A 17,506-nucleotide genomic window follows, 5' to 3' on the forward strand; every position below is an offset into this window, starting at 1 on the left:
GACGAGCCTCTTTCTCTAGCTCGTGGAATGGACGAGTCCAGCCCTAGTGTTTAGAACCTAGCTCCGATAAGTAAATTTATTGCGTGTGTTTCGGGCTCCAGACCGCGTGCACGGTGGGCACAAGATTTATACTAGTTCGACATAATGTCCCTATATCCAATCATCGACGGCTTGCGCTACCGACATCATTGATGATCAAAGCTCATAGTAGGGGTTACAAGCGAGTGAAAGAGTGAGGAGAGGCTCCCAAGACTCCTATTCGTGGTGTAGGTGGTTACAAGGTGGAGTCCTAGCTAAGTCTTGGCTTGGCGACAGGACTCCGGCCTCTGGGTCCTCCTTTTCATTGGTCTTTTGGGCATCGTCTCGATTGGGTCCGTTCTTGCGTCATCTGTCCAATGGAAAGAGGAGCCTCTTGATCCTCTAAAAAGGGTCCCCTATGTCCGGGGTCGACCTCCTCCTTTTATAGAATAAGGATGGGACAGGCCAACGGTGGCTTCCTTAGGAAGGAGCCATCACGTGATGGTACAAATGGGCGTCTTACCATGGGGTAGAGCCACGTGTGCTCGTGGTCACCTAGTTGTCCTGTATTCTTTATTATGGACGGCATGGGCAGCATGGGCCCAAGCGCCATCATTTGGGCTAGGCCAACCCCTGGCCTTCGTAGCCTGGGTCTCGGCGCGTCTTGTCGTGTTACGCCCTGGCAACAGCCTGCGTGCTTAGGCCTAGTCCCGATAGGTCATGAGTGTGTCGTTGGTCAAAGGACGCACGGGCCATAAATGCACCCAATCCGAGGGGCTCGTAGGTCATGAGTGTTATGCGGCTAGAGGGGTTCGTAGGTCATGAGTGGGAGGTAGACCGGCGCCTCCGCTGTGGCTCGAGGTCAGGCATAGTTAATGCGGCCGTCCATTTATGATGGTCGGTCTTGGGCCAAGCATGGGATCCACTTGAGTGATTTACCTTCAGCACGCCAAGCCCCCTTGTCCGGTTCCGCCATGCCTGACCGTAGGCTCTGTGGCGCGGGGTTCATCCGACGGTGGGTTCTTCTAAGAAAGACGTTACCTATCTCCTTCAACTGACTAGTGGGCCCTAGTTGTCAGAGGCCTTTTCCTCAGTGTGCTCGCTGACCGATGGGCCCAGGGACCAGGGATCGTATCCCTAGCAGTAGCCCCTGAGCCTCCCGTGGAGAGTGTCCCCTTTGGAGGTTGTTGAAGGGTCTAATGTACTTTGTCTTTTCTCCTTACAAGTGATCGTGGTATTTACTCCCCCTTGTTGAAAGCGACCTAGTTTCTAAGAATCCAATTTCTATATCCAGTTTCTAGGAAATGATTTATGAAAAATGGATAATAGTGTTTGGAACCACATCAATTTCTATAAACTACTTGTAGTTAGGAGAGACTAGCTTCTTGATTTTTAAGAAACAAGACATAAATTGGTATTTAGAATTACAAACATGCCCTAATTTATGTTGACTCGAGGGATGGCATCCGGAAATTCTCTGTCGGGGAATGGCTCCCATCCCTGTGGACCCTGTCCCACGAGGGGGAAAAATCTCGTCTTCGTCCCCACAAACATCCATAGGGAGCCTTTTCTCTCATCCCCATCTCAGCCGGGTTTATCCACGCGGGGAATCCACCCTTTAGAAATTTTACTATTTGGATACAAATTCAAAATGATTATATCAAATCAATATAAATTGAATAAACAAGATTTAAAATTACAAGAGATATATACTTTATAGTTTAGATTGCTATTTATAATAGCCTATGTATTAAGATTTTAGTGTATTTTTAAGATGTAAATGGACCAATTTAGATAAAGAGAAGTCTCTATGGGTTGGGTATATGGGGAACATTTCTTGTCCCGTCCCCATCCTCGTCACCGTGAATCTGACTGGGACAAAAGAATCTCGTTTAAATCTGTGTGGAGACTAAAGCTTTTGAAAGCAACCTAGTTTTTTAAAATCCAGCTTCTATTTTTAATTTCTATAATCTGGTTGATGAAAAAAACTAGTTAATGGTGGTTGAAACCACCTCAATTTCCATAAAACTAGTTTTAGCTAGGATTGCTAGTTTTTTGGTTTTTAAGAAACTAGAAACCTATGTATTTTATAATAGCATATGTATTTTTAAGAAACTAGGAACCTAGTTTCTATAAACTAGGACATAAAATATGTTTGGAACTACATCGGTTTTCATAAATTCGTTTTTTAAAATCTATGGGCTTCCAAATAAGCCCTAAATTACCTCATCCGTGTCTCCTAATAGAGAAATTTCCTATCGTGAATCGAAGATCGGGTCCCATTAGGGCATGTACAACCTAGATACTATATCACAGTTCTCTAAGCAATAGATACGCCTAAGAAACCCCTCCATACAACCCAATGTATCTGAAAAGTCGTCTAAAGGGGATGAATAGGCGAAACTTGAAAACTATAAAAATTGAACACGAACTTCACTCAGAGTTAGCGTTAGAATAAGTAATAATGAAATCAAAGAGCGGAAAATGGTTCTCCTTGCCACGAGTTGTTCAATCAATGTGCGGATTTACTTTGGGAGCTAACTCAAAAAAGATAAGCAAGAGAACTTTAGAGAGAGGTGAGAGCAAGAATCAAATCGCAAGGTAATGATCAACACAAATGAACACAACGATCTGTTTCCCGAGATTCGGTTCCAAAGAACCTACTCCCCGTTGAGGAGGCCACGTAGGCTAGGTCTCTTTCAATCCTTTCACTCTCTCAAACGACCACTTAGACCAATTGTGTGTTTCTTCTTAATCTTGAGGGTTACTTAGATCCCTCAAGGATCACCACACAATTAGTTGTCTCTTGCTAGCTTTACAAGTCACTTGAGAGTTTAGAAGGAGATGAAGAAAGCACGATCAATAAACCAAGCAACAAAGACTGACAAATAAAACACTAGGTCACACTATATATAATCTCTCACAAGGCACTTAATCACTAATGAACACAATCACAATTGTTGCTCTTGGATGATCTTTGATGCTTGTGTGAGGCTTTGGAGTGAACTATAACTCTTTGCAACGAATGTGGGAGTTGGAATGGTTGGATGTGTTGAATGGATGTGGTTGGGGTTGAATTTATAGCCCTCAACCACCACATAGCCGTTGCCACGTTTCTGCCACATGTGGACGGTCCGCGCCTCTGGGTCAGACGGTCCGCCTCTGCACATCAATGGCCGGAAAGATAACGGTCATCAACAACGACTATATCAATGGCTATAAGTGCATTAAATTCGTCGTCGGATGCCAGATAAAGTAGTCGTAGACGGTCTGGCCATGCATCCCGGACGGTCCGCGAAAACGCTAAAATTGAATTTTACCGAACTCGGCACCTTCGGGTTTCCAAAGGGGGACGGTCCGTGCTTGGTCTTGGAAGTCTGCAGTAGAGTTTTTGTGATTTGTATAGTTTCTGCATGAGACACACTGAGGTGTCACAGACTGTCCGTCGGAAGGCCCCAAACAGTCCGCGCACAGATGTATTCTCCAAAAAGCTCTCATGTCTAGAATAATCTATGGTATTTGGAACAACAGCTTTTGCAAATAAATTGTCGTCACCATCACGGTGACACAAAAATTGACTGTCTCAAAGACGCCAAAAAATAGATCTAAACATACCCAACGACACGACAAACTTGTAGATCGATTAAAACCCTATATTTTTCAATCCTTTATCTAGCTTTAATACCACTTGATAGTAAACAAATGCAATATGTATCAAACACAATACCAAAAAAATTATGGGGAAAACCATTAGAAAAAAAAACACAGACGCTAACCGATAATATTCACAATGAGAGCTTACAAAATTTAGGGAATACCTAAGTATCTCTCTTCTCATATGGCTTACAATATAGATAAAAATATATGTAAATAAAAAGCAGACTAAAAACAGATCCGCTAATTGAACCCAAGCACACGCCCTCCAAACATCTCAACAAGACTAAGATCATATTCTAACAAGGATTGTGCTATTAAGGTCATGTTTGTGACTGTTCCAGCTCCAACAAATTTGGTGGAGTTAGTTTAATAGGTCATTAGATATTCTAGAAAATCGTGGAGTTAGAGTTGTGAACCTTTAAAATATATTTAGATAAATCATTTTATTTATTATTTAGATTAAAAAGATATTTTAAACTATCCACAATTTTATTATAATTTATAGCTCCAAGATAGAGCTGGACCTTGGAGCAATCCCAAACATGAACTAAAGGCCTGTTTGGACGCTGACGTCCAGTGCCACATCCCGCCTAAGGTGTGGCAGTCGATTCGGCCGCCACAACTGCGGCGCGCGAAGTGTGGCGTGGCGTGGTGTTAGCGACGGTGATCTAAACATGCCGTAATTCCACGTGGATTTTCCATGTATAAATTGTAATGACCATACGAAAAACAAATTAAAGTGCAAAATGTGTAACCCATCAGTATGTCATAGCTCACATTTTTACATGCTTGGCGTCATCACAAAAAAAAAGATTACTCACTTGTGAACACCCCAATTTAACTGCCACAACCACCAAGTCCAAGTGGCTCCAAGGTCCCACATATTGAGCTCCGTACACGCCAAGTGCACGAAGCCACTTCATCTGCGTGGCCCTTCCACGTTTGAAGCCTTCGAAGCTGAACACACCCGCCCTTATCATTGCTCCTCGGTTTCCTCCTCCTCGTTATCTTCGTCGTCGTCTGAAGAAGAAGATGACGAGGAGTCTGAATGGTCCGATTCTTTGTCTTCCTTCGGCTCCGGGGCGGCGGCAGGCGGTGGAGCGGCAGGGGCCGGTGGGTCAGGCGGCATCGCCGTGAGGAAGCCTAGCGTCATGACGACGTCGGCCATCAGCGGTCGCACGGAGTCCTCTTCCTGCAAGCACATCGCAGCCATGGCGACCACCTGGTTCAACGCTTTGGCAGGGTATTCCTTCTTTATGAGTGGATCAACCAGCTCATGGTATCTCTTCTGGTCCTTGAACATCGGCATGGCCTGAAAATGTGTCGTGCAGATGCATGCCATGCCATGCCATGCCAATATAATGCAGCTCATTAGCAAAAGCAACGTTGAAGAAGCAGCAAAAACGCGTAGCTTATAATACTTACCCAGGTGACAACGTTCTGCTCGTCCACCGGCTTGCTGGTATCGACGGCCCTCCTCCCGGAGATGAGCTGCACCAGCACCACCCCGAAGCTGTACGCGTCGGACTTCATGGTGGCCTGCCCTGTGCGATCGTACTCCGGCGCGCAGCAGCCGAAGGAGCCCATCATGGGCGACGCCACCACCGGCATGCTGCCCCCGGCCTGGCCGAGCTGCGCGAGCCCGAAGTCGGAGAGCTTGGGCGTGAGCTTCTCGTCGAGAAGTATGTGGGAGGCCTTGAATTCCCCGTACACCACCGGCGGGTTCGCTGTCTCGTGCAGGTACTCCAGCCCCTGCGCGGCGCCGTGCGCCACCTTCATCCTCGTGCACCAGTCCATCGGCTTCTTGTCCGCCGGCAGATCTGGCGCGCGCCGGCAGCTTGTTCAGCAGAGACATAGACGACGAAACTGACAAATTCTGCAGGAGCTTGCCAGTTGCCAGATACCGGCGTGCACGTACGTACGTACCGAACAGGTGGTCTTCTAAGGTGCCGGCGGGCACGGACTCGTACACCAGCAGCCGCTGGTCTCCGTCAGCGCAGTAGCCAATGATGTCGACGAGGTTCTCGTGGTGGAGCTGGCTGAGCTTGGCGACCCCGGTCAAGAACGCCTTGTTGTCCTGGAACCCATGCTTGTCCAGCTGCTTGATGGCCACGGTCTGGAGCAAAAGTAGCAGAGGCACGCCATGCATCACACATTTCATTCAGAGAGACGCATGGACGACGACACGTGAGGCGTGGCAGTTCACGTACGTACCTGCCCGCTCTTCTCTAACCGGCCCTTGTAGACCCGGAAGAAGCCGCCTTCACCGACGAGGTTGTACGGCGTGAAGTGGTCTGTGGCGGCGGCGAGCTCGCGGAACGCGAACGCCTGCCCCGTGATGGCGAGCCGCAGCGCCGAGTCATCGGCGGAAGCCTCGTGCGCCTGGTTCCCTGCATCGCGAGATCAAATCAAATTCGTTGGGCGTTGCAGGCGCGACGAGATTTGGACGTGCTAAGCGAGATGCATGAAGAAACCGATCGAAGCAGAGAGGGCCATCTCACCGCCACCGGGCTTGGGCGGCGCCGCGGCCGTTGGAGCGGCGGCGGGAGCTGGGAAGTACGCGGCGGGCGCCTGCACCATCGCGGGTGGCGTCATGTTAGACGCCGGGGCCGCGTCGCCCGGGCTCTCCGCGTCGGCGTCGTCGTTGTTGCCCTTTCCGCCGCCGAAGCACGGAAAGCAGCTCATCTTCCTTTTCCCTCTGCGCCTCCCCGTGGCGGCGACCCTGTGGACGCGGGGCGAGCGGCGTGGGCGCGAGCGAGCGACGAGCCGATGACTCGACAGGGGCAAGAATGCTGGGCACGCACGCACGCACGGACGGACCGAGCCGCCGGCCGCCGTCACTGCGCGCCGACCATGCCCCGGCGTCTCAGCATCGACGCGGCGTCTCCACTTCGTGGAACGCCATGCCCGAGCTCGCCGCACGCGCACCAAATGAAACCCGCCCGTCCGGTGCGGAGCAGGGGAGCGTGACCAGACTAGTGGTGGCTTGCTCAGGAGACCGGAGAGGGGCACAAGACCACCACGAGACGAGAACGACGGTCGATGGCTATGGCAATGGAAGGCAGGCCTTGGAGATCGAGAGATCCAAGGGCCTTCCCAGAGGGAGGGGAGACCGGAGGAGGACACCGATACCGGTGGAGGGGAGGCGGGAGGAGAGGGATGCTAAGTTTGGCGCGTGGAGTGAATCGAGGAGCGCCCCAAAACAAGGGGTGGGAGGAACGTGTAGACCACGCATGTGCCTGAATCGAGCCGGGAACAGAGGCACGACGCATGACAGCGCATCGTTCGCTCCTGCTGGTTGCCATTGCGTGTTTGTTTTTGCCGGCCTGCCTGCTTCGCCGGTCGTGTCTACCCATGAACTGAACTAGAACCAGACTAATATTCAGATTCTTTCGTTTGCGTTGCTAAACACACCAAAACGCGAGTAGCTCGTGGGTGTGCATGGCTAGAGGCTAGTTCCTGACTGCATTTATCCTTGCTTGTGAAAGAGTAATATTCATGATCGGTCTTTTAACCTGGCTCAACTTGTGAAAGGATGTCATTTATACTTTGTTTGGACGTAAATATTGGAGCACAAAATTAAGAATTAGAATCAATTTTCTAGACTTCTATTGTTTGGTTGCACATGGATTTGAGATTTGGAATCAAAGACTCAGTTCTTTGGAATTGGACTACAACTAGAAATTCACTCTCCCAATACAGAGCATCACCCCTCTATTACGTGGAATTATACTACACAATTTCAAACTCCAATTCAGTGACATCCATTCAATAGAATTAGAATTACATCTAATTTAAATAACATGGCTGATTTGGTATTAAACCCAATTCAATTTCATGTTCTTCAATATCGACATCCAAACAGAGCACTGGGTTTCTCTACTCTCCAAATTCAAACTTGGTATTGGGCCGCCACACGCCTAGTATCGGTATTGGCGGGACTCACACTCTATTGCATGTCAGGCCATGAACGATTTGGACTGCAAGCCTGCACGACATGAACAGTGGGTTCATGACTGACCGACTATGGTGATCGTGGGCTTAGGCTGGCTTCAACGGTGCCCCTCTTCTACACATTATTTGAATAGTAAGAGATTTCTGCTTTCTCGATCGTTTCCAATTCTCTTGCTCCCAAATAAGTCCTAAATGCTACAGCAATGCCCCTACTGCGCCCTCAAATGGCAGTTGTTCTCTCTCCTCCTTGATATGGAGGCCCCCTAAACACGGCAATGGCTCATTTTTCATGCACGCGAAGAATTTTTAGTTGGATAAAAATTGATAATGGGTGACGGGTAGTAATAAAAATGATATTTTATGGTTGTGTTTGAGTATATGGGGGAATTTAGAGGAGACCGATGTGGGAGAGGGAAAGTAGGAGTGGAATCTTGGTGTGTGGTGCGATAGTGGGATATAGAGGACGGAATTTAGAGAAAACTGTTGCACTCAGTCTAGTGGGATGCAGTGCTTGGTGCCTCGTCTTCGACAACTACTAGTCCAAGGTGAGACATCACCTATCCACAACAACAGCCAAACCTCGCACTATAGTTTGACGTTAGTGGTGCGAGGGTTGTAGAGACCTTTAACAGCTTCGATAATTAATGACGATACATGATTATTATGACTGCCATATGTTTTATAGATTTAATTTATTTTATGTCATAATGATTGAAAGTCGCCTATAAGGGGGTGAATAGGCATAATATGAAATTTACAACTTTAAACACACTACAAGTCGGAGTTAGCGTTAGAACTAAAATCAAGTCCGGGAGAGAGGGGGAAACAAATCAAATGGAAATCAAGCGAATGAACACGGTGATTTGTTTTACCGAGGCTCGGTTGCAAAGAACCTAGTCCCCGTTGAGGAGGTCACAAAGACCGGGTCTATTCCAACCCTTTCCCTCTCTCAAACGGTCACTTAGACCGAGTGAGCCTTTCCCTTAATCAATCGGGTCACTTAGACCCCGCAAGGACCACCACACTCTTAGGTGTCTCTTGCTTTGATTACAAGTCACTTGAGAACAAGAATGAGAAAGAAGAAAGGCAATCAAAGAGGAAAGAGCTCAAATGAACACGAAATCACTCTCACACAAGTCACTAAGTGTTTGAGATGAATTTGGGACTGGAGAGGATTTGATCTTTTGAATTGTGTCTCGGAGTGAATGTTATAGCTCTTGTATTGAATGTGATGTTCAGAAATCTTGGATCCTTGGAGTTGTGGTGGTTGGGGGTATTTATAGCCCTCAACCACCAACGTAGCTGTTGGGGAGGCTGCTGGCGATGGGCGCACCGGACAGTCTGGTGCGCCACCGGACATGCACTGTAGGTTGTCCGGTGCGCCGCCACGTCGCCCAATCGTAGGGTTCGGAGCTCGGTCGACCATTGGGGCTTTGTCCTATTGCGGCACCGGACAGTCCGGTGCCACACTGATCAATCTGGTGCCCCTCTGACTTTACTGCTCTGACTTCTGCGCGACACTGTTGCCACTGTAGCTCCCGTCAGAGTCGACCATTGTGCGTTGGATAGTGAAAGGGAATTAGGCTTACACCTATTTCCTAATTGATTTTGGTGGTTGAATTGCCCAACACAAATAATTGGACTAACTAGTTTGCTCTAGTGTATAAGTTATACAGGTGCTAAAGGTTCACACTTAGCCAATAAAAAGACCAAGAATTGGGTTCAACAAAAGAGCAAAGGGATAACCGAAGTGTGCCCTGGTCTGGCGCACCGGAGGACTTCACGCTGAACTCTTCACCTTCGGGAAAATCCAGAGGCGCTCCGCTATAATTCACCGGACTGTCCGGTGTACACCGGACTGTCCGGTGTACACCGGACAGTGTCCGGTGGCCCAGAGGAGAGCGACTCTGGAACTCGCCAGCTTCGGGAATTCGCTCCGCTATAATTCACCGGACATGTCCGGTGTGCACCAGACTGTCCGGTGAGCCAGCGGAGCAACGGCTACTTCGCGCCAACGGTCACCTGCAACAACATTTATTGCGCGCCAGAGCGCGCAGAAGTCAGGCACGCACGAAGTGGCGCACCAGACACTCTACAGTACATGTCCGGTGCGCCACCGGACATCCAGGCGGGCCCAGCAGTCAGAGCTCCAACGGTCGGAACCCAATGGCCTGGTGACGTGGCTGGCGCACCGGACAGTGTCCGGTGGCGCACCGGACAGTGTCCGGTGGCGCACCGGACTGTCCGACGCGCCATGCGACAGCAGCCTCCACCAAACGGCTAGTTTGGTGGTTGGGGTTATAAATACCCCCAGTCACCCCACATTCAAGTTATCCAAGTTTTCACACTTCCAACCACTTACAAGAGCTAGGCATTCAATACAAGACACACTCAAGTGATCAAATCCTCTCCCAATTCCACAAAAGCTTTAGTGTTAAGTGAGAGTGATTTGTTGTGTTCTTTTGAGCTCTTGCGCTTGGATTGCTTTCTTTCTCATTCTTTCTTGAGATCAAACTCACTTGTAATTGAGGCAAGAGACACCAATCGTGTGGTGATCCTTGTGGGAACTTTGTGTTCCAAGTGATTGAGAAGAAAAGCTCACTCGGTCCGAGGGACCGTTTGAGAGAGGGAAAGGGTTGAAAGAGATCCGGTCTTTGTGACTACCTCAACGGGGAGTAGGTTTGCAAGAACCGAACCTCGGTAAAACAAATCCGCGTGTCACACTCTTTTACTCGCTTGCGATTTGTTTTGCACCCTCTCTCTCGGACTCGATTATATTTCTAACGCTAACCCGGGTTGTAGTTGTGATTAATTTTGTATTTGTGACTACCTCAACGGGGAGTAGGTTTGCAAGAACCGAACCTTGGTAAAACAAATCCGTGTGTCACACTCTTTTACTCGCTTGTGATTTCTTTTGCACCCTATCTCTCGGACTCGATTATATTTCTAACGCTAACCCGGGTTGTAGTTGTGATTAATTTTGTAAATTTCAGGTTCGCCCTATTCACCCCCCCTCTAGGCGACTTTCAGATAGTCGTTGCCTGCTGGCACACCGGACAGTCCGGTGAATTATAGCGGAGCGCGCCTGCGTTTTCCCGAGAGTGGCTGGTTTGACCCTGTACGGTCCTGGTGCACCGGACAGTACGGTGCGCCAGACCACAGCACACTCAAGTCCTTTTTGCTCGTTTTGAGTTTGGGTCCCTAACTTGAATATGTATTGGTTTGTGTTGAACCTTATGCACCTGTAGAACATGATTTCTAAATCAAACTAGTTAGTCCATATATTTGTGTTGGGCCTTCAACCACCAAAATTAATTATAGGAAAATGTTAACCCTGCTTCCCTTTCAATGATAATGATTATTCGGACACTCAATAGTTTTCATGATCATAAGTATAAACTTCATTTTATTTGGTTTAGATGCCTACGGTAAAGATGGACTAATTTTAAGTGTCGATTGGAAGCAAGAGATACTTTGAATAGCTTAATACTTTGTTTCTTTAAATTCTAGTATAAAAAGATATGAACTAGTAGCTTACCTAGGTAATAACTCCTAATGAGTAAGTGTGGTGCACACTAAATGTATTTAGCACTAGGTAGCTTAGATGAGACTCAAAAGTCATTTAGAATAGACCCCACTTATAAAGTTTTTGTTTTAAAAGTGACCTAGGAGAATTTGGAGGTGTCTAATTTTGAGAAATATGGTTGTTGAACCATTGAGTAAGACTCGACGCCTACATGTTGTGTGAGTCCTAGTTAGTGATTCATGTGCTAATTGGCATCACAAGAAAAAAAATCCTCAATTAGGGTGCCATAAGGACCATACTAGAGAGGCACTGCAACAAGCCATGATTCCACTAGACTTCCTCTTCGTAAATAACCCATAGGGAATGATCATAAGATCCCATCACAACGATGATCGGAGCTAGCAATAATCTCCAATGAACACTCAATGATCCCACAAGCTATAAAATGTCTAGGTGTCACTAAAAGTGACAATAGTAGTGAAAATTGCCTAGGGGAGGTGAATAGGCGAAACATGAAAATTACAAACTTTGGAGAATTTTTAGCGGCTCCCATTCACCTTCCCTCTGGTCGCCTCACTGATCCTACAACGATAGAGACTCGGAGGGTTCGTGATGCGTTGTTTTTAGGGTTGATCTTTCTTAAAGTATTTTCTAAGTACTTGAATTTTGTGACTTACCAAACTAGTTAGTCCATAGAGGTGTAATGGTCATCAAGCACCAAAATCAATTAGATAAAATGGTTGTGGCCATTTCCCTTTCAAGTAGAACCAACCCAAGTCGCTCAACTAGTGTCACAAGATACAACAACTATATGTGATGCACTAGGAGCTCTCAGATCTCACCCAGATGGTGATCTACAAGATGTGAGTGGATTTTATTTCTTTATCCTCAAAAGTTGTTGGCCAGTGTATGAAGTGCAAGGATGTCGACTAACGGGTCTATTAACATGTCAAATATCCAATACCTACACTGGACACGACACCAAACACATCTGGTGCATGTTATAGTTGAATGCACAATTTACATGCTCTATCAGAACCTTATCTAGTGTGGTGTTCGAGGCTACACTTCACGTGTCTGGCGAGTGTTAGAGCTAATAGACCCATTTTACATGCTCAATGAGTTCCTTGTCTAGTGCGCCATCTGGTGATGCACCAATCATGTCCTGTAATATCCAACACACAACACAAGAACAATAAGCAAATATTGGAAACATTTGTCTGGTATGGCTCAATGGGAACTATTTGATCTACATGTCCTATGGATGATTGGAGGTCGTGGATGCTTAGAGCTCGTCAATACAATTATATTTGACTTTTATTTTGTCTCATTTAGATACCAGATGAGTTTTTATGGAGCTGAGAGATTTAGTCCATTGAATGGTGTAGGGTAAAGGAGAGACTTAACTTGTTTTTTTCTTCCTATCAGTCACCACCCCATATTCCCATTCATGTCCATTGAACCATCATTCCCTTCCTAGATAACGCCTCCTCATTTCGTTTATGTTTGTCGCCCTCTTACCTCCTTCCTGGTCACTGTCCTCTCATCTACTCTAAGTTGTCCCCTAACGTGGGAGAGCCTCCTCCATATAATTGAAGATTGGAGAGAAAGAGGAGAAATAAGAGGACGAGGAGAATGTATCCGTAGGTTTGTTGCTTTAAGGACAATAGGAATACATTCGGAATCTGGTATAGACCAGTTAGTATTTTTATGATTCTATGAATATCTCAACCAGAAACAATGATCCTTCTATGTAATCTAGATCCTAACTACATATTTTGTACTGGAATAAGACTCATCGTTAGAGCATTCCAAGATAACGTAATCAATGTAGAAATAATTGGTGGTCACTATGCAGGTAAGAGGGTGTTCATTTCTAGAATCCCTATGGCTCTGTGCGATGGCGATGATGTCTCCTTCCTTTAAAGTTCAATCAAAAACAATTTCTGATTCGCCCGAGTTTTGCAATGATCATAAACAAACACTAGGGCCAAACCATCCTAAATGTTGTCATCCACATCACAGAGCTTGTGTTTCTCGCATGTGTAACTTTATATCATGTTATCAATGGGTGTATCAAGAAAAACGATAAGAATTTTGGCCAAAGTAAAGAAATAAGTAGATGTCTAAGTGAAGAGCACAAAATGTATTGTGTATAAAAACGTCCTAACATAGTGATGTGGTAAGTAAATAGTCCACAAACATCTATTTTCTTACTGTGTTTCATATTTTCTTTGTGTGAAAAATATATATTTTCTCTGTAGCCTCAGGTTTAAGCAATGTAGATATGATGAAAAGTCATTGGTGAATGGGTCCAATTTGTTGTTTCCCTCTCAGTGTATCGATTGTCGTGTCATAAAAACATTCGGTTATACAAATACATGAGACATGAATCTTAATAAACTAGATTGCTTATTTTTTATAAATTTTATTTTGTATTTATCGTAGTATTAGTACTGACACGCTAATAGAAGAGCATATATTCTTAAAAGGACATTCCATCCTCATGCACATGCATAAATAAATATTGAAAATAGAGATTGTGATTTTGCATGCATATGATTTGTCAAATATTGATATTTTTATGATATTTCATCGAATTGCTAAATAGGTTTTACCAAATTGCTATATACATTTTTTTCATATGATGCATGAAATTTTTAAATAAATCCTAGGTCCACCGTTTCTGCTCCGGGTCTCAGCAACGAGCAACATCAACACTTAGATGTTCGAGACAAGCAAGACAACAACGATTTTTATAAGGAAACATATCCAGTGTTGTTTGATGTACCTGGTTGCACGTGAACTAACATAATTCATAAAAAATCTGAAAAAATCAGACATTTTTTTGACCCTACTCCAATTATATACAAAATTTCAATTTCAAATCTTTTATACTTATACTTTAGCTGTAATAAAAAAGAGAATATTTTAGGCAACTTTCTAATTTATCAAAAAGTATTTTTTATTACTCTTTATGTTATGCAAAATTTCAATTTCAAATCTTTTATACTTATACTTTAGCTATAATAAAAAAGAGAATATTTTAGGCAACTTTCTAATTTATCAAAAATTTATTTTTTATTATCTTTATGTAATATGGATTTAAATTTGAAATTTTGTATATAATTGGAGTACGGTGAAAAATAATATGTATGAACTTTTTTTAAAAAAATTATGAACTTTGTTAGTTCATGTGAAACTTATATATACCAAAGACTAATGTGCACCTATATGTTTTTCCTTTATAAAACTATTGAAGAGACATGTTTCTAAAAAAATTGGAGTTTGTCCATCGAATATGATTTCCACGCACGACGCCACCATATATAAGCACAAAAAATTCCACCATGTCACACGTAACAAGTAAAACATACACACGCAAAAGGAAAACAAAAGTGTCACCCGACGTATCGTATAATTACAACACTTTGCGTTCCATCTCCTTCTTTGACTCAGGACAGCGACATCCTGGGACTGGAAATTAGCTGCGAGTGCCGCCTTACCCTCTCCAACGCCACCTTGCTCGGCGATGAGGCACTCGGCTTGTCCGCGAACGCCTGGGACAAACGCTTCTTGGCTGACGATGGCGAGGGAGGCACTTGTAGAGGAGGTGCTGGGCTGCTCTCGAGAGCGTCAAACATGTCAGGAGTGGCCGCTGCCGCCGACGGGCTGGGGCATCTAACCTTGGCCCTCACGGACTTTTTAGCTGGATGAATGTAGCTGGGCGTCACCGGCGCGCCCTCGTCGTCTCCCACGGCCGCGGCCGCGACGGCGCTTCCTAGGCTCAGCCTTATCGGGAGCTCAGACCGTAGGCTCGCGGTGCGCCGCAGCGGGGCGTCCTTGGCGCCCAGCAGGCGTGGGCTGCTCATCCCGCGGTCCTGGCTGCTCCGCGGGCGGCGCTCGAGCCGCATGGTCGCCGTCGTCGTCGCGTGCTGCGCGCCGGCGCCGCTGGAAGGGTGGAGCGGGCTGCTGCTCCCGCTGGCGCACCTGGGACTCGCCGGCACGGCGGCGCGGCGCGGGCTGTTTGCCGAGAGTTCCTGGCTGCTCCGCGGGCGGCGGTGGTCTGGCTGCAGGCTCTTGCTGTGCTGGAGGCCGCTCGTGGCGTGGAGCGGGCCGCTCCTCGGGCTGGCGAGCGTGGCCGTCCTCCGTGGCGGGGGCGTCGACGGGGACGACAGCGACGACGACGACGACCAGTTCGGTGGGCGGAACGGCTTGCCCTTTGGAGTAGTGGTGGCCGTGGGTATCTGGACCGACACGGCGACTCGAGGCAGTCGGGTGCTAGCGCTTTTGGATGCTGCGCGGCCAGTGTCCGGCGGTGGCATGGTCTGGTTCTCCCACGGCCTCGTAGCCGCCATCCAGCGCTCCGCCCAGCACCAGCCCCAGTTCGGGTTGCCAGGTTCCATGTACATGGGAGCAGGCCCATGCGCAGCTCGCGCAGAAGAGGTGTTCCTGTTCCTCCACTGCACGTACGGGGATCAAAGTATACACTTAGTTGTGACTTGAGAGAGAGATCATGAAACGACACAGATATCAACCTAAGAAGAAAAAGGCTAGGCTTAAATTTACCTGTTGAGAGAATGCGTATGACAAGGCCCTTTGCCGCCTTGTAGCAGCTTCCTGCTTCATCTTCTGCACCGTTTCCATCTGCTCCTTGGACTGCAGGCTATGGTCCCAGCCTTCACCAATCTGCCAACAGAATTTCAGATCCAAATACCACAAGATTGCTGGATTATACTATTCATATGCATGGGCATCATCAGCAATCCAAATCAAACATCAAACATGAGCTTGAACGATTGCACCAAACCATGCATGAATCATGAATGAACGCATGCACCGCACCTTTGCTTTGTCCAGGCTATGTTTATTAACGGCCTTGGTCTGACTCTTGAGAACCTTCTTGTCCTTCTCGGTCTTGAGCCGTCTCGTGTACAGCTGAGTCTGGATCCTCGTCATCATCTGCATGCAGTACAACGCTTCCTGGGTCTGGCGCCTGACGGCGAACCCCTCGTCAACCAGCGACATCAGCCTAGCCATCCCTCTCTCCTGTTGCCCTCTCCTCGCCTGCAAGCAGAGAGAGAGAGAGAGAGAGAGACGTTTGCAGGTGGCAGCTGGAATGGAAGTTCCAGACAACAAATTTCCCCCCTCCCCCCCTGCGTATATGTACCAGATGGCCCCTGCAAGCCGCCTGGATCCTGGTGGCGGCAATGTCCTCCTTTGAACGCGCGGACCACGCTGTCATGGGCGCGGCGTCGGCCTTGGAATCTGGTGACGCGGCCACCTCATCCCCAGGGTTCATGCGCTCGCCGTCTTCTTCTTCTTCTTCCTCGCCTCTCGTCTCCATGAACGGCACCTCCTCGGTGAGGTCCTGGACGACATGGTACTCGTTGTCCGACCTTGGCGACTTCGGAAACTGAAGAACCTCCGCGTCCTCCGGCGCCGTCGCGGAGGCGGAAGCACCGGACGAGTTTGATTTGCCGAACTGCCATATCCTCCTGATGGCCGACTTATTGTCTCTCAGCTTCGCAGCCTTCTCGTGATGATCGAGCTTCCAGTCCTTGAGATTGAGCTCAGTAAGATTCCATGGGGAAAAAAACAGTAGTACGCGTTATTACCTTGGCGGCATCATCGTTCTGCGTCTCCACGGGATCAGGTTCAGAGGTGATCAGGATCCTCTGCACGGTGTCGAACCACTTGCCTTTTCTCCCCATTTCCCGGCCGCGCCGCTTCGGTATCGACGACGGGTCATAGACACATGAAGGATCTCGTTCAAAAACGTGATCAAACAAGTATAATAAACACATGAAGGAGCTAGGAGAGAGTTGCATGCAAAGATGTTAGAAACATTGTAGCATTCACATGACATGGATGGAGCGAGCTAAAGGCGCATGTGTTGTTGTGTTGGTATGGGGATCAAACGCTTTCTCTTGCGCCTCGTCTCGACGAGTAGATCGAGAAGAACAGAAATCGCATAGCTATTCATTTCAAAGCACTCTACTTTGCTCACCTATTCGGTCCGGCTGTGGAAACAGCCACGACCGATCGATGTTCTCCTTCCGCCTGTTTGGGCCTCGCTACCAGCCACCTCTGTTTAACCCGCGGTCGCCATGATAATTAACTACTCATGTTCTTTTTTTAGAGACAGAGCTGGAAGTCTTTTTTTTTTGGCCATATATAGAAGACGCATGCATATCTATGAAACACGGGGGATTGAGAAGCCAAATATAGCGGTCTCCACATCATGCAAACATAGCAAACTCATGGGCATCTACACACACCCCGCCTCCGTCTTTGATGTTACATCTCTAGTTTTTTTTTAAATGGTCTTTGATGTAATAGCCTCTAAAA

General features: G+C 47.1%; 2 protein-coding genes across 2 annotated transcripts; both read right to left on the minus strand.

Moving 5' to 3' along the window:
* Positions 1–4,415: 4,415 nt before the first annotated feature.
* On the minus strand, positions 4,416–6,865 carry LOC100281809 (uncharacterized). Its single transcript, NM_001368100.1, has 5 exons — positions 6,177–6,865; positions 5,890–6,065; positions 5,602–5,791; positions 5,101–5,495; positions 4,416–4,987 (listed from the first exon to the last, which is right to left on the minus strand). Exons 1-5 carry the CDS (start codon positions 6,358–6,360, stop codon positions 4,652–4,654), a joined length of 1,281 nt encoding a protein of 426 aa, NP_001355029.1. The 5' UTR covers positions 6,361–6,865; the 3' UTR covers positions 4,416–4,651.
* Positions 6,866–14,516: 7,651 nt separating this feature from the next.
* On the minus strand, positions 14,517–17,223 carry LOC100501336 (IQ-domain 3). The gene is made up of 6 exons (NM_001349049.1): positions 17,166–17,223; positions 16,774–16,884; positions 16,326–16,715; positions 16,001–16,222; positions 15,725–15,844; positions 14,517–15,618 (listed from the first exon to the last, which is right to left on the minus strand). The coding sequence occupies exons 2-6, from the start codon at positions 16,867–16,869 to the stop codon at positions 14,611–14,613; spliced, it is 1,836 nt and encodes a 611-aa protein (NP_001335978.1). The 5' UTR covers positions 16,870–16,884; positions 17,166–17,223; the 3' UTR covers positions 14,517–14,610.
* Positions 17,224–17,506: the final 283 nt, after the last annotated feature.

Source organism: Zea mays, chromosome 6 (assembly GCF_902167145.1).
Source record: "Zea mays cultivar B73 chromosome 6, Zm-B73-REFERENCE-NAM-5.0, whole genome shotgun sequence".
Taxonomy (NCBI): domain Eukaryota; kingdom Viridiplantae; phylum Streptophyta; class Magnoliopsida; order Poales; family Poaceae; genus Zea; species Zea mays.

Coding starts and splice junctions, on each gene's coding strand:
- LOC100501336 (NM_001349049.1), bottom strand. CDS start 16,869: ATGGGGAGAAAAGGCAAGTGGTTCGACACCGTGCAGAGGATCCTGATC. Junction 16,223..16,325: donor CGGCTTGCAGGGGCCATCTG/GTACATATACGC, acceptor CTCTGCTTGCAG/GCGAGGAGAGGGCAACAGGA. Junction 15,619..15,724: donor CATACGCATTCTCTCAACAG/GTAAATTTAAGC, acceptor CCGTACGTGCAG/TGGAGGAACAGGAACACCTC.
- LOC100281809 (NM_001368100.1), bottom strand. CDS start 6,360: ATGAGCTGCTTTCCGTGCTTCGGCGGCGGAAAGGGCAACAACGACGAC. Junction 6,066..6,176: donor GCCGCCCAAGCCCGGTGGCG/GTGAGATGGCCC, acceptor CTCGCGATGCAG/GGAACCAGGCGCACGAGGCT. Junction 5,496..5,601: donor CTTAGAAGACCACCTGTTCG/GTACGTACGTAC, acceptor GGCGCGCGCCAG/ATCTGCCGGCGGACAAGAAG.